The following is a 16487-nucleotide window of genomic DNA, read 5'->3' on the forward strand; positions in this document are numbered from 1 at the left end:
TCCCTCTCCCAATCCATTTAGACCTGCCACTTTCAAAATCCCAACTGTCTCGCTGTTGGCCCTCCATTCATCGTGGCATTTTTTTTCAGCTACCAACCAGCTCAACCACATCCTTACTTACCTTTATCTTTGATGCACTTGTCCCCATTAAACCATTATTATTTATCATTCTGGTCATTTCCTCTACTTTGGCTCTCCTCCCCTCTCATTTAAGTCAAAAGGATACAAACTTGAACATATATATGACCACACCATCTTTCTGCAACACATCTCCTTTTTGTCCAGCTATGGGACTGCTCTCACCTGGCTTCATTCTCATCGAGTCAGTCATTGCCAGAGAACCACCTGCAATAGCCTCTCTCACTCCTGCGCCTGGTGTTCCCCAAGGATCTATCTCTGGCTCATTTCTATTTCTCATTTACATGTTGCCCTTGACATCATCCAAAAACAAAGTCACACTCTAGTGTCTACTGGCAACACCCAGCTCTGCCTCTTCAGCATCTTTTTTGACCCCTCCTTTTTCTAAATTGTCTGACTGCTTGTCTGACATCTGGTACTACATGAGTAAAAAATTTCTCTAATTAAATATTAGGAAGACTGAGGCCATTGGCTTCATTCTCTGGTATGAATGCAGTTAACTGGCATGAATGCTGTGCCCAAGATACTGACTCTTGTTCTCTCCCTGGCATCTGTCTGAGGTTGAAGTAGTCTGTTCACAACTTTGATGCCTTGTATTTGATACCAAGATCAGCTTCAAACATTTGTGCCATCACAAAGATTGCCTCTTTCAAGGTCTGGAACATCACCTGACTTTTCCCCTGTCTCAGCTCATCAGCTGCTGAAACTCTTATCTATGCTTTTGTTACCTCTAGATTCAAATGTTTCAACGCATCCCATGCTAGTTTCCCACATTCTATCTTCCATAAACTTAAGGTAACCCAAAACTCTGCTGCCTTTGCCCTAACTCTCACCAAGCTACATTCACCTGTGCTTGCTGATCTACATTGGTTCCTGGTTAAGCAATGCCTCTATTTTAAAATTCTCACCTTTATTTTCAAATCTCTGACTGGTCTTTGTTCCTCCCTATCTATATAACCTCCTCCAGCCCTACAACCCTCCAAAATATCTGTGCTTTTACGCATACCCATTTTTATTCACTCCTCCATTCATGGCTGTGCCTTCAGCTGACAAGGTGCTAAGCTCTGGAATTTTCTCCCTTAATCTCACCATCTCTCTATCTCACTCTCCTCATTAGAGATAACCTTAAAACCTACCTCTCTGGCCAGGCTTTGTCATCTGCCCTAATACTATTTTATGTGATTTTGTGTCGAATTTAGTTTAATAACAATCCTGTCAAGAGTCTTGGGACATTTCATTACACTAATGGCACTATATAAACAGAAGTTGTTGTGTATATTGACCATTCATTTAGTTAAAGGCAGTCTAGGGCAAAATAAAAATGTGATTGAATTTGATATTAATCACCATCTCTCAAACAGTATTTATGTTTAATTGTGTGGAAATAACGATAAAATGTTAGCTGAGGATCTTTCTCTGAGATTTCGTGAAGGACTGCTTCAGTATTTTCTTAGTTATTAACTGCCTGTCACAAAATGTGGCAGGTTATGGAATTGAATGCGATTGCCAGTTCTTTGCATAGAGGATTCAACAATAATAAAATTGATTTGCATTCCGAAGTGCTCTTCAGAGAGGAAGATGTTTTGAAGTGCTTTACATTAATGAAAAGGACCAGCGATTGTGAAGCAGCAGGGGCAAAGAGAAAACAAAATATTTAAGGGTGGGAGCCCATATAGGTGGTCAATGGCAAAGATTTTGAAATGTTGGAAAAAGCAGATCAGTGCAACAGGCAGAAGCAGAGTAGATGGCAAGGAACAGTGAACTAGTTAGAAGATTCCAACAACCCTTGTCAAAATGAGATAAGTGGATAAAGTAGCACATGGGCAGACAGAAGAATAAGAAATGAAAGATGAGGTACATCCAGCTAAACTCATTTTTCATTCTGTGAGGATTGAGCAAACAAGTGAAAGACTGGAGGAGCAGAGAGCCTGGGGATAAGAACTATCCTGTTAAGTAAAGACAAGGGGGTATGCAAGGACAAATGTTGGAGGAGATTGCTTAGGCAGCATTGGGTAAGACTGCAGGGATTTGAAAGCATGATTGAGAATTTTGGAGTCCACTCACTGGGAGCCAAGAGAACTTGTAATGGAGTAGATTGACAGTGGTATGGCACTTGTGCATTGAAGAGACAATATATACTTTGACTGGACAGTAACTTGAGGCAGAAAATTGTGCTGGGACAACCTTGAAGTGGTGAAAGCACGAGCTATGGATTTTAAGACTGTGGATAGATGGACATTGTTCTGAAGTAAAAGATTTGGCATTGATAACAAAGTGGAAAAGAGGAAGAAAGCCTAGATTGGTGTTGAGTGGTATAGGTTAATAGATTGGTACAGGATAATGGAGTCTAGGCAGGAAATGGTTTCAGTTTGGCTGACAATGTGCTAGTGGAGCTTTTGCTTTATTAGTCAGGAAGCTGGAAAATGGCACAATAGCCTTTGGATCTATAGAGGAGACCTAAAGATGGAGTTAAGTGCTGCATTCCTCCAGATTTTGCCCCCCTTTTTAACCCATATTTTCCCTCTCCTAGGAAGTTATATGATTGGGATTAGGAAGTACCTAGTGGTCATGCTACAAGTATTATGAGTGTCGTGCAGACTTGACAAAAAAACTGGTCATTTTTGTATGTTCATATATGGAAGCTGGCCCCAGATACAGCACCAGTTGGTAATGTTAAGTCATCAATAGGGGATCCAGGTTCCATCTCTGGGGTCCTTGCATGTAATAAAATATCATTATGTTAGAAATATAAAACCAAAGTGCTGGAAACATTCAGGTCAGACAGAATTTGTGGAGAAAAGAACAGAAGTAAAACTTCAAGTTCATCACCTTTGAAGATGGTACATTCTGAATTAGGAGTTAATTGTGAGAAAAGGAATGTTTTTGTTATATTTTTAGGGAATGTTGTGCTATTCTGTGAAGAAGGCTATGTGTGTTTGTGTGTGTGTGATTTAATTCAGCTGGGCAGTGATTAATAGGAGACAGGTTGTCTGGGGAGTTTAAAACATGAAAATGATGGAGGTGTTAGGTTTGAGGTACAAGTAAATAGGTTGGATCTAATATTTGCATTTTTAGATAAGTTGAGAGTTTGAATATCAAAGTGAAGTCAGAGAAACATGTTTGCACCTTGCAGGAGTTCCATAGATAAATAGAAGTGGGGATGTTGTATTTTATTGACCCGAAAGCAAAGACGAAATAGAGACATGAAAGATTTAATATTTGGAAGGATTTGCGTTTCAAAGAGGTGTGAAAACAAAGGAATCTGACATGAAAAGGGTATTACTGTAGCTGGGTGCTATGGCTGTTTGAGCTGTGGTAGCTGGAGTTAAGCTGTTAAGCTGGAGCTGAGTTGGGAGCTATGGCTCTGGGCTGGGAGTAGATGCAGGTTTGAATCAGCCATCCACTCAAGCCAGAAAGGTCCTGGGCTGCAAAAGCAGTTTCATTCTAAAGTTTGGGTTTCCACAGCAGAATGGAAGAGAGTTACGGGGCGTGTAGCAGGCCTTTCTTAATGCTACAGCAGTTACGCATTATGGAAATCAAGACTTAGACCATTCGTTCATTGCCATGAGTTCAAAACTTGGAATTAACTACATACTACCATTGCAGAAATGCCATCCTCACAGAACTCTAGCAGGAATTGGCAATAACTGCACCTAAGCTAATTTCAACCACGTCCTTAAATGTGAACTCCATTTGTGGAGGCACTGAGTTCAGTCAGGAGAATGAGCTTATTGTAGTGGAGGAAGATGCTTAAAAGTACAGATTCACAAACAGCTCATGGTACTGGTGTTTCTAGCTGTTACCCATCATTTGGAGGAATGGTGATTGGGCAGCATCCCTCAGTGCCTTGGTTAATGAAGACTAGCTAAGCAACTGCTCAGTTACTTAGCATTTTAGTTTGGTTCTAAGAAAACTAATGTCAAAACTCTGAACTCTTGGGTTTCTCACCGTTTAACATTTTTCACAAAAAATAGTTGGTTTGCTTGACCTTGCATCAGCATGAGCTGCACTTCTCATGAATCTGCCTTATCTCATTTAGTATGCAGACAGGACAGTACAAAAGCATAATCCACAATTTTTGCCTGAAATTGCATCTTTTTTGATTTGTCTTTTGAAGTCATGGTGAATATGTTTCATCCATCACCTTGATGAACTGGGTATCAAGGACATCCTTAGCAGGAGTGATGAAGCAAGCTTTCCCTGTGCTAAAGCATCTGGGACTCATGGTAATTGTGTCTGATACAGGCTTTCTTCCATCCGGGGCTTGTTTCTCAACAGCATTATGCAGAATCTATTTGTCAAATGGATTTACCATGTCCAATCAGAATTTCCACACAATCGCCAGGTTGCGACTGTAACATTACCTATGCAGACTAAACCTGATGGCTGCAGTTATATTCATGGTACCATATAAATATTTATTTCCGTAGCTGCTATAACTGAACCTTCATTCACAGAACTCTTTGGCCCACTGAAGGTTAAAACACATCTTTAACATGTGTATACATTTTTCCTAACACATAATGGAACATATGTGAGGATGCGATGCACAAGGTTACAGGGATAAAGCAGGGGAGTGGGATTAGGTGGAATGCTGTTTGAGACCCGATGCCGACTCAGTGAGCTAAATGGCCTCCTTCTGCACTGTAAAGATTCTGTGATTTTATGATATGACTTTACAGCATGGTATGTTGTACTTTATTCAAACTGTCATAAATTTAAACAGCCATATTCTGCAAATTGTGGAGTGTAACATCAGTTTTGGGTTTTTGCCACATGTTATGTTATGATGAATGCACCATGGAGCTATTGTCTCCCATACGTTTGTTCATTCAAAAGAGTGCAATGTCTGGACATATACCTTTTGCTTGCAGAGGACAGGTCCTGCATATGAATATACGTAACTTCTAGCAAGTGTAAGTGAACTACATTGCGAGCTCAACTGGTAATCTTAAATTGGCTGTTAGCATAATTCCTAGTACACTCGGGATGCTCAGCGAATTCTGTCCAATTGCTGAATCACATCTAACAATAGACATTACGTTTTGAATTTTGCAAGCGCAGGCTGGTTGAGTACGGTCAGTACTCTGTCTATTGCAAACAATAGAAAGGATGTGTTGTTTTATACGATTCACCAGTCTTTGGAATGTACGGCCTATGTACCTGACATTGCACTGGCACTGAAGTTCATATAGCACATTACTCGCATGAGTAGGCAGACTGACTTTTTGGCTTGACAGCAGTATCATGTTCGTGGAAAACAACAATCGTGTTGCCACTGCATATTAGTAGCATGAAATGACTAGCTTCACATCAGTTAAAAACAGGCAAAATAAATGTTTGGCAAGCTTAAAAAGTTACTTCCCCACCTCCCCCCCTGCTCACCCCAACCTTTACTTGTTCAACTAAACTTTGTAGAGTTATTGTGGGGGAATAGCATTCATAACATTCTTTGTGGAGAGTTTAATTAAGTGTGACCTTAATGATGTAAGTAGCTGATGGTAAATGGCCAAATGATCATTTTCATGACTTGTTCTCTTCAACATTTTCCATGACAGGTTGAATATAAATTGGGATTTCAGGTGGACAATCCAGCAGCTATGGACATGCCTCAAGCCAACATCTCTGCACAAGGGGAGGTTCCACGCACAGTATCAGGTGAGAAAGGATGAGAAACAACAATTGGCAGATGTTGATCAATTTAAAGGAACAGGTATTTTCTGTATTTTCCAATGTAACTTCATTATACCAAGTGATATTTTTAAAAAGCTCATGTAGAATTGTACTGTTTACACCCAGCATTTCCAAGTTAGGTTATTTGCGTAACTTCAGCTGCAGATTTCGATTGGAAATGGAAAAGTGTATTTGTGTGTAAATTTAAAGGGAGGGGAAAAATATTAAACGTCGAGAATAAAGGGACAAAAATGTGTGTTGGAAAGGTTCAGAAGGATTCCCAACATATCAGTAATCATGACCATTAAACTACGGATTGTCTTAAAAACCCATCTTGTTCACTTTTCTTTAGGGAAGGAAATCTGCTGTCCTTACCTGGTCTGGCCTACTTGTGCCTCCAGACCCTCAGCAATGTGGTTGACTCTTAATTGCCTTCTGAAATGGTCTAGCAAGCCACTCAGTTGTATCAAACTCTACAGGAAAGTCAAATAAGAGTAAAACTGGACACACCACCTAGCATAAATCTAGGCTCCAGAAATGACAAAGGCACGTCCAGCCCCATCAACCTTGCAACATCCTTCTCACCAACATCTGTGCAAAAATTGGGAGAGCTGTCCCACAGCCTAGTCAAGCAACAGCCTGACATAGCTATACTCACCGAATCATACCTTACAGATAATGTCCCAGACCCGCTGCCGCCTTCTCTGAGGAATGGATCCCAGCAGCAGGACACACCCAGCAGACATAGCACAGCAGTATACAGTCAGGAGAGAGTTGCTTGGGGGGACCTCAACATTAACTCTGGACGCCAGGAAGTCTGACAGGTCAAACATGGGCAAGGAAACCTTCTGCTCAATGCTACCTGCTACCCTCCCTTGTCTGATGAATCCTTATTTTTCATGTTGAGCACCAGTTTGAAGAAGCACTGAGGCTAGCAGGAGCATAATGTAATCTGGGTGGGGAATTCCACTGTCCATCACATAGAATGGCTTGGTAACACCACTGCTGAGCGAGCTGGACCAGTCCTGAACAACATAGCTGCCAGGCTGAGCCTGCAGCAGGTGGTGAGAGAGCCAACATATACTTGATCTCGTTCTTAACAATCTGTCTGTCGCAGATGTATATCTGTCTATGACAGTATTGGTAGGTGTGGCCACCACACTCATTGTGGAGACAAAGTTCTGACTTGGAGTGTATCTTGTGTGGACTACCACTATACTAACTTAACTCATCAAGCAGCTCAAAATTTAGCACTCAAGTGGGCCCTTAGCAGGAACAAGATTGTATTTTACTACAAACTGTAAACTCATGGCCCAGCTTATGCCTCATTCTGCCATTACCATTAAGCTAGAAGGTCAACCCTGATCCAAGGAGGAGTATAGAGGCCCATGCGCCAAGCAAACCTAAAAATGAGGTGCTTATCTTGTGAAGCTACAACACAGGACTTGGGTGCATGTTAAACAGCATGCAATATACAGAGCTAAATGATCCCACAAATGATGGATTGGTCAAGATGTTGTCCTGTCACATTCAGTTGTGGGTGAAGTTGGTCAATTAAATAACTAACAGGAGCAGATTCCATGAACATCCCCATCCTCAATGATGGTGGTGCACATGAGCGCAAAAGATAAGGCTAAAGCATTTGCAACCATCTTCAACCAGAAGTATGGAGTGAATGATTCATCTCTGCCTCCTCCTGAGGCCCCCAGCTTTACAGAAACCAGTCTTTAGCCAATTTGATTATTTTCCATGTGATGTCAAGAAATGGCTATGTGCGCTATGTACAACAGAGGCCATGTGCCCCCAACAACATTCTTGCTGTACTGTTGACAGGTTGTGCTGCTGAAATGCTGTGCCTGTAGCCAAGCTGTTCCAGTACCAGCTACAACAGAAGCTGAATGCATGGCTACCAATGGTAGAGTGACCAACATTAGGGGTGCTCAAGAGGCCAGAAATGGAAAAGCACAGATATCAGGAGCTTCTACCTTCTTCCCAAAATCCACAAAGAGGGCTGTCGTGGTAGACCCATCGTTTTAGCCTGTTCTTGCATCACTGAACTTATTTCTTCTTATCTCGACTCTATTTTTTCTCCCCTTGTCCAGTCTCTTCCCAGCTAAATTCTTGATTCTTCTGACGTCCTATGTCCTTTAAACAATTTCTAGTTTCCCAGCCTAACCGCTTCCTCTTCACTATGGATGTCCAATCCCTCTATACGTCCATCCCCCACCAGGACGGCCTGAGGCCACTTTTCCCTTGAACAGAGGCCCGAGCACTCCCCATCCACCACCACCATCCTCCCCCCTAACTGAACTTGTTCTAACTTTGAACAATTTCTCCTTTAACTTGTCTCACTTCCTCCATGTGGCTATGGGTGCCCACATGGGCCCAAATATACCTGTCTTTTTGTGGGTTACGTCGAGCATCCCTTGTTCCGGTTCTACTCAGGTCCCCTCCCACAATCCTTTGTCCAGCACATTGATGACTGTATCAACACCACTTCGCACTCTCAACTGGAACTGGAAAAATTAATCAATTATGCTTCCAATTTCCACCCCTTTCTCTCCTTCTCATGGTCCGTTCTGACATTTCCTTTCCCTTTCTTATTTTATCTGTCTCCATTTCCTATTAGGCTGCCTATTAATATTAATTACAAACCCACCAACTCCCTCAGCTACCTTGACAAACCACCACCCCCCCCGCACCCTGCTTCCTGTAAGGACTCCATTCCATTCTCCCAGTTCCTCTGTCTCCGTCACATCTGTTTTGATGATGCTACCTTCCACAACAGCACTTCCGACGTGCTTTCCTTTTTCTTGAACCGAGGATTTCCCCCCCTTCACAGTGATTGTCAGGGCCCTCAACTGTGTCCCACCCATTCCCACACTTCTGCCTTCACCCCTCCCCTCCCTCCCAGAACCATGATAGGGTTCCCCACGTCCTATCAGCCTCCGTAGTCAAAGGATTACCCACCATTTTCAACCACTCCTATCATCAAATACATCTTCCCCCCCACCTTGCCTGTCAGTATTCCGACAGAACCGTTCCTTACACCACGCTCTGGTCCACTCCTCTTTCACTCCCAATACCTCATTGCCCATCCCATGGCACCTTTCCATGCAATCACAGAAGGTGTAACACCTGTCCCTTTACCTCCTCCCTTTTAATTGTCCAAGGCCGCAGACACTCCTTCCAGGTGAAGCGGTGATTTACTTATACTTTATTCACTGCTCACAATGTGGCCTCCTTTACATTGGGGAGACCAAACGCAGACTGGGTGACTGCTTTGCGGAATGCCTTTGCTCAGTCCAGAAGCATGACCCAGACCTTCCTGTCATTTCAATTCACCTTCTTGCTCTCATGTTCACATTTCCGTCCTCAGCCTGCTACAATGTCCCCAATGAAACCCAATGCAAGTTGGAGGAACAGCACCTCATCTTCCGATTAGTCACTTTACAGCCTCTTGGACTCAACATTAAGTGCAACAACTTCAGCATGAACCCTGTCCTCCATTTTGAATATCTTTTCCCCTCAAGTGCCAGTCTGTATCTTGTTCTCATGTTTTTGCTTTCAGTCTGCGCTGACCTTTATTCTGCTATTCACATGTACCTGGACCAATTCTTTGTTTCTTCAATGCAATCATTACCACTCCCTTTGCCTTTGGTTCCATGACATCTTTGTTCAAAATCCCCTCCATCCAACCTATCCCTGACCTTCCCTTTTATACCATCTCTTTTTCAAAGACATAAACCCATCACATTCCTGCCTCTCTTCATTTACAAATATTGGACTCGAAACATTAATCTTGTTTCTCTCTCCACAGATGCTGCCCGACCTGTTGAGTTTTACCAGCACTTTGTTTTTATTACAGATAACCTGAGGGTTGTGGGGCTGGAGGTGATTACAGAGAAGGTAGGGGCGAGGTCACAGAATGATTTGAGAACAAGATAAGAATTTTAAAATCAAGCTACTACTTAACTCTGAATCAATGTAGGTCAGCAAGCAAGCACGTTAGGACAGGGGCAGCAGAGTTTTGGATGTTTAGAGTGTAGAATGGAAGGCCATCCGGAAGCATGTTAGAATAGTAAATTTAGAGGTAACAGAGGAGTGATGAGGATTTTAGCAGCAAATCAGCAGAGACAGGCTGGGTGCAGCAATGCTAGAGGCAAGGATAGTGGTCTTAGTTATGGTGCGTATATGCGGTCGTAATTACAACTTGGGGGGTCGCCTATCACACCAAGTTTGCAAACAAACTTGTTCAGCCTGAAACAGCTGCAAGGGGAAGAAGGAGAATCAGTGGCTATGGAGTGGAGTTTGTGGCAGGGACCAAAGACCATGACTTTGGTCTTCCTAATATTTAATCTGAGGAAATTTCTGCTAGCTTCACTCCTAGAACATTTTTGCAAGAGTTCCTTAGGATAGTGTCCTAGGCTAAACCTTTTTAAGCTGCTTTATCAATGACATTGCCTCCATTATATGATCATAATTATCATTGCAGTGTTCAGTTCCATTTGTGACTGCTCGGATAATGAAGCAGTTGTGTCTACATGCAGCAAGACTTGGACAACATTCAAGCTTGGGCTAAGTGACAAATTAAAGTTATGCTACAAAAATGTCAGGCCTTGACCCTCTTCCACAAGAGAGAATTTAACTACTTCCCCACAACATTCAACAGCTTTGCCATTTCCAGATACCCCATTATCAACACCCTGATGGTCTCCATTGGCCAAAAGCCTCAATGAATCAGCCACAAAAATACTGTGGCCAGAACAGCAGACCAGAGTTTAGGGGTTCTGCAGCATGTGATATGCCTCCTGACTCCCCAAAGCCTGTTCACCATCTGCAAGGCACAAGTCAGGAGTGTGATGGAATACTCTTCACTTGTCTGGATGAGTGCAGCTCCCACAACACTCAAAAAGCTCGACACCATCCAGGACAAAGCAGCCCACTTTACTGGCACCCCATCTACCATCTTTAATATTCATTCCCTCCACCACCAACGCACAGTGTGTGCCATCTACAAGATGCACTGCAGCAACTCACCAAGGCTCCTTCAACAGCACCTTCGAAACCAATGCCCTCTACCACCTAGATGGACAAGGGCAACAGATGCATGGAAACACCCCTCCAAGCCACTCTCTATCCTGACTTGGAACTATATTGCCTTTCCTTCATTGTCAATTGGGTCCCTTCCTAACAGCACTGAGAGCCTACCTTCACCACATGGACTGCAGTTTTTCAAGCCAGCAGCTCACCAATACCTTTTCAAGGGCAATCAGATATATTCTATCTGGTGAAGCTACAACACAGGGCATGTTAAATAACGGAAACAGCGTTCAATATACAGAGCTAAATGATCCCACAAACTGATGGATTGATCGAACTGTTGTCCTGCTGTGGGTGATGGTGGACAAATAATCAACAGGAGCAGGTAAATGCTGGTCTTGCCATTGATACCCACATCCCATGAATGAATTAGAAAAAGCCTTAGCCTTGATTGAAGGAATAAGAAGCAACTGGCAAAAATGAAAAGAAAGGAGCTGAAAGTGGAGGCAAATGACCGAGTTGGTCAATCATCAGATTCCTAGTTTGGTATTGCAGAATGGGCACTCCACTCACCATTCATTTAGGTTTGCTTTGGAGTAGGATTGCAACAAAGTCCAACCAAATTGCATGCCATAACTGATGGTTACTGTGTGTGCATATGACAACTGCTTTGTAGTTAAAGGTATCCTGGCTACAGATGGCATGTCTCTGGGTCAGGCTTTCTGTTGAACGGCATTCTAAAAAAGAACAGACTTAATGGTCATTGTCATGTAGCTGCAACAATGCCCATAAATAGGCATCTTGGTGTGGACAATCAGCTAATGCTACATACTTTTCACCCTGATGTATCACATTGCAAGACTGAAATGGTGATATTGATAGCATTGCATGACATGATAGGGCACTTTAGCATTAAATTTAATTAGTCATTCAAACATCTTTGTGATGGCCTTTGGGAAGAGGGGTTTCCTCAAGCACTAAAATGAGATTTGGCCAATTCTGTCTGCAGATACAGTCCTGTGCCCTGATAACTCTTTCGAGTACAAACACGTTTCCATCTGTTCCTATTCAGATGAAGTTACATTGTTTCATAGTTTACCATTGTGAGATTTGAACTCTTGATAATCTTTTAAATGTACAAACACATTTCCGTCTGTTTCAGTTGAAGTTACATTGTTTCATAGTTTGCCATTGTGAGATTTGAACTCTTGATCTTGGGGTTACAAACCCAGTACCATAACCACTTGGCTATTTAGGCCAAGCCCTGTGCCCTGATAGGTGAGCGCAGAGTGTCAATGTGGCAATCACCTTGTTAAAGACAGTTACTAGTTAAACAGGTGATAGGCATTGATAATCCCATTAAATAGAGTAAAAAGATATAGCTGGAACACTTTGTGTGGAAGCTACTTGGAAGTCAGTAGCACTGAGGAGCTGTCTTGAAAATAAACCAGCTTGAACTAAAAGACCAGCCTGGATTAATTCTTCCACTAGAACCTCTTATTGTTAATAACGTGCTAGCAAAGCGTGAACTTTAAGCTTTGCTGATTGATTGCTGTATGTGAAGCTTTTTGTCTCAATCCTCTGAGGGAAAAGAAGTGCACTGTTGCTGACAATTTAAATTAAGGAATGGCGGGGTGCAAAACCGCAAGCTTTGACTATCCACCAATTTTTTCTGACTCTGAACCTTATCAGCGATGGAAGGCTGAAGTTGAAATGTGGACCCAGGTTACTCCCATGCCCTGAAAGAAGCAAGGTATGGCTTTGGCGTTATCATTACCAGCCAAAAGTGAGATAAGGAGTAAGGTATTTTCATGTGGAAAGTGGATGATTTGGATCATGAAGAGGGATTGAACCTTCTGTTACAATTTTTGGATAAGCTTTACAAAAAGGATGAGTTATTGGAAGCGTATGAAGCTTGGAGGATCTTTGATAGGTTTAGGAAATCAGATGATCAGTCCATGGAAGAATATATCATGGATTTTGATAAATGGTACAGGAGACTACAGAGATTTGAACTTGAAATTCCAGAATTGGTATTGGCATTTAAATTACTGGACTGTGCTCGCATTTCTCATGTTGATCATCTTTTAGTATTAACGGGGATTCAATTCTGGGAGAAAGAACCTCTCCTAGATGAAATGGCTGCTGCCCTGAAAAAAGATTTTTGGGGAAACAGTCGTTCCCTGCCACTTTCTTAGCAAATGCGAACAACTGTGCTGTGAAGCGTAGGATAGAGGATTCAATGGTGGCTGAATTTCAAGGTCGACCAAACATTAGACAAAGTTTCCAATACAAAGATGGGGTTAATGACAGGAGGCCTGAAAATGGTCGTAACCCTAGCCAATTTGAGAGTCAGGACAAAATGTGTCTGGGATGGTGACCGTAGGCATTTAAATCCAAAAAATGCACAGGGAATGGTTATTCACTGTTTTCAGTGTGATTCCCAGTATCATTACGCGACGAACTGCCCACAGTGGTGGAATCGTGTTTTTGAAATGACCCACGAGATGGATTCATCTGAAATTGAAAACTATGATGGTGACTGCCATGATGGGATTGTATTGATCACAGAGTTTGAATCCGTTGATGAGTATCTTGATGGTAGATTCCTTCAACTGTGTAATTCTGGACAGCGGTTGCACTTCTACGGAGTGTGGCATGGACTGTCTTGACTGCTATCTGGAGTCTCTTGATGAGGCAGACAGGTGGAAGGTCAAGGAGTAGAAAGCTCTACCTGCTTCAGGTTCGGAGATGACAATACATTAGCATCCTCCAAACGGGTGGTCCTCCTTGGTAAGATAGCAGGGATCAATCCGTTCATCACGACTGATGTGGTTTCTAGGGAGATACCGCTATTGTTGAATCGGAACTGCGATGAAGGCAGCTCAGATGATGCTAGATATGAAGAATGATAGAGCAGTCATGTTTGGGAAAAAATGTGGACCTACATTTTACTCGGCCAGGCCATTACTGCCTGCCACTAAGGAAGCTAGAGATTTCTCATCAAAAAGTTCATGGAAGTTTTGTTAACTGCTGAGAATAAGAACTTGCAGTTTGCACATCCGGCGCCACGGAAACTGAAGACTCTGCTTAAGATGTGGGAGTGGTTGAAAAAGGATATGACGACCTTACTGAACAAATCACTGCTCAGTGTGAAATTTGCCTTAAATATCACAAGATACCACCACGTCCTGTTGTGAGCTGCCACTAGCCAGGGAATTTAACGATGTATTGGTGATAGACTTGAAAATTTGGGACAAGGTTAGGGGAATTTTTTTACTACACTTAATAGATATGGCACCCAGATTCAGCCTATCTACTGTGGTACAAATTAAAGACAAAAGGACCATTGTCAATAAGAGAAATGGGTAGGAACACCAACAGAGTTCCTCACAGATAATGGTGGGGAATTCGCCAATGATGAATTCGAGATATATGCAAAAATTTAACATCATAGCTATACACACGGCAACTGAGAGCCTGTTTAATAATGGCCTTTGAGAAAGAAGCCATGCAGTAATAAATGACATGTTACATAAAATATTAGCTAATCAACCAGATTGTAAATTGCAAACGGCGCTAGCATGGGCTAGGTTGGGGGGGGTACAGCCTGTACCAGTTGGTGTACGGAAGAAACCCGACATTGCCGTCAGTGTTATTAGATGCTCCCCCTGCTCTAGAAGGGACTAGCATTTGCTCCACCTTTTCTGCTCATCTGAATACTTTCATTAAAGCTGAGGTTTCGGAGAAAATTTGGCAGGCCCGACAACACCTCATAAGACCATTGGGAATGCAGTTTAGACAAAGAGACGAATGTTATAAAAGGGAAGGCCGGAAAGAGAGGAAAGGTAATGGGGAGCGATGAGAAAGTAGTAATTTACAACAAGGCAATCAAACTGTTAGGGTACATTCCTCGAGGTTAATTGGTACTGACTGTACCTTTACAGGTCCTGAACAGGACATAGAATGTGAGGAAGTACCATGCACTTCACATACACGTACACTGGGTAGTTATGAGGAGCAGACGATGGCAGACACAGGGTTGACTGACACTGAGGTACAGGACAATGCTATTCGTCCAAAAGGGCAACTACCCAAAGTAGAAACAAAGGTAACATACATGCCAGAAGGGACCATTGTGTGGAAGGATGCCACCATCATAGGGAGAGCAGGAAAGGCCACTGGTAAATATAAACATTGACTAAATGTGTAGGATGAAGGACAGGAGACAAGATCTATCGATTGGCAAATCGAGGTAAAGATGTGGAAACCCAGAAAGCGCATTATGAGTTCTGACAGTGGACCTGAAAGTGGTCGTGACCCTCAAAAAATATCACGGACTTGCAAACAGAGTTCTGTTCGCACAGGAGAAAGATCATAGAGTAGTAATCCAGAAAGGGAGAGGAATTTGAGTAGAGGCCATAGCTTAACAAGAAAGAGGACTAGAGAACAAGCTAGCAATCTCAGTAGAAGCTGAAGTCCTTATGACTGAGAGATTCTAGTAACTGCTAATGAATTGGAAAATAGTCTGATAAAGGAAGCCAAATGGAAAGAGTTAGAAAGTTGGAAGGAATTTGGGGTATATTCTGAAATACCTGACAGAAGACAGCCAGCTTTATCTCACAGAGGGACCTGTACAGAAAAAGTACTCCCAGAGGGCACATATAAGGCCAAAGCTAGATTAGTAGCCCGAGGCTTTGAAGAGAAACTAGGAGATCAGGATGTCAAAGTGGACTTGCCTATTGTGGGGAAAGTGTGTTTAAAGATATTTTTTAGCTATTTTGGCATCCTATTCCTGGGAGTGCAAACCAATTGATATGAAGACTGCGTTTTTACAGGGAGAGAAGTTTCAAAGGGATGTTTTTTTTAAACCACTCAAAGCAGCCAGGGATGTAGAAGGAAAGCAATGGAAATTGAACAAGTGCGTTTATGGGTTGAATGATACATCAAGAGTTTGGTATTTTTCCGTGAGGTCTGTCCTGTTCAAAACAGATTGCATTCAGTTAAAGGCAGACTCGGTGATGTTCTATTGGTACCATAAGGAGAAACTAGCTGAAACATTTATCATGCATGTTGATGATTTTCTGTGGGGAGGCTCTGTAGAATTTGAACAATGGGTAATTGAGAAGATAAAGAACGAGTTCCAGGCTGGAAGTCTGGCTTCAGATGCCTTTAAGTACATAGGTTTAGACATTAAGCAGAGGAAGTTAGGAGTGACATTGAATTAACAATCTTATCTAGAAAATGTTAATCATATCCCAATAACTCTGGTTAGATCCTCAGTAAAAGAGGATCCTGCAATCAGGGAAAAAACGGAACAGTTGAAAAGTTTGATTGGGCAGTTGAGCTAGTTGTGCACTCAGACTAGGCCTGACACGAGTTATGACGTGTTCGAGTTGATTACCAGGATGAAACATGCTTCAGTTGAGTAAGTGCTGAGAGCAAATAAAACACTTTAAAAAAATTAAATTCAGAGAGATGTGTGCTCAAGTTTTCAGCCTTGGGTGATCCAGAAGACATGAGGTTGGTAATTTTTAGTGATGCTTCACATGCCAATTTTCCAGATGGGTGCTCTGGCACAGCAGCGTTCATCATATTCTTGGTGGGAATGGAAAGAATGATAAATGTTGCCC

The 16487-nt window shown here is 42.4% G+C and overlaps 1 protein-coding gene across 3 annotated transcripts in view; it reads left to right on the plus strand.

The window, feature by feature from the left end:
- ryk (receptor like tyrosine kinase) overlaps positions 1 to 16487 on the plus strand; it is a 376084-nt gene that overhangs the window by 109843 nt on the left and 249754 nt on the right. For all 3 annotated transcript variants that reach the window (XM_041182702.1, XM_041182703.1, XM_041182704.1), the window contains one exon: positions 5697 to 5796. In XM_041182702.1, the coding sequence (XP_041038636.1) occupies positions 5697 to 5796 (100 nt within the window). The remainder of the gene's footprint in view (positions 1 to 5696; positions 5797 to 16487) is intronic.

Source organism: Carcharodon carcharias, chromosome 2 (genome assembly GCF_017639515.1).
Source record: "Carcharodon carcharias isolate sCarCar2 chromosome 2, sCarCar2.pri, whole genome shotgun sequence".
Classification (NCBI taxonomy): Eukaryota; Metazoa; Chordata; class Chondrichthyes; order Lamniformes; family Lamnidae; genus Carcharodon; species Carcharodon carcharias.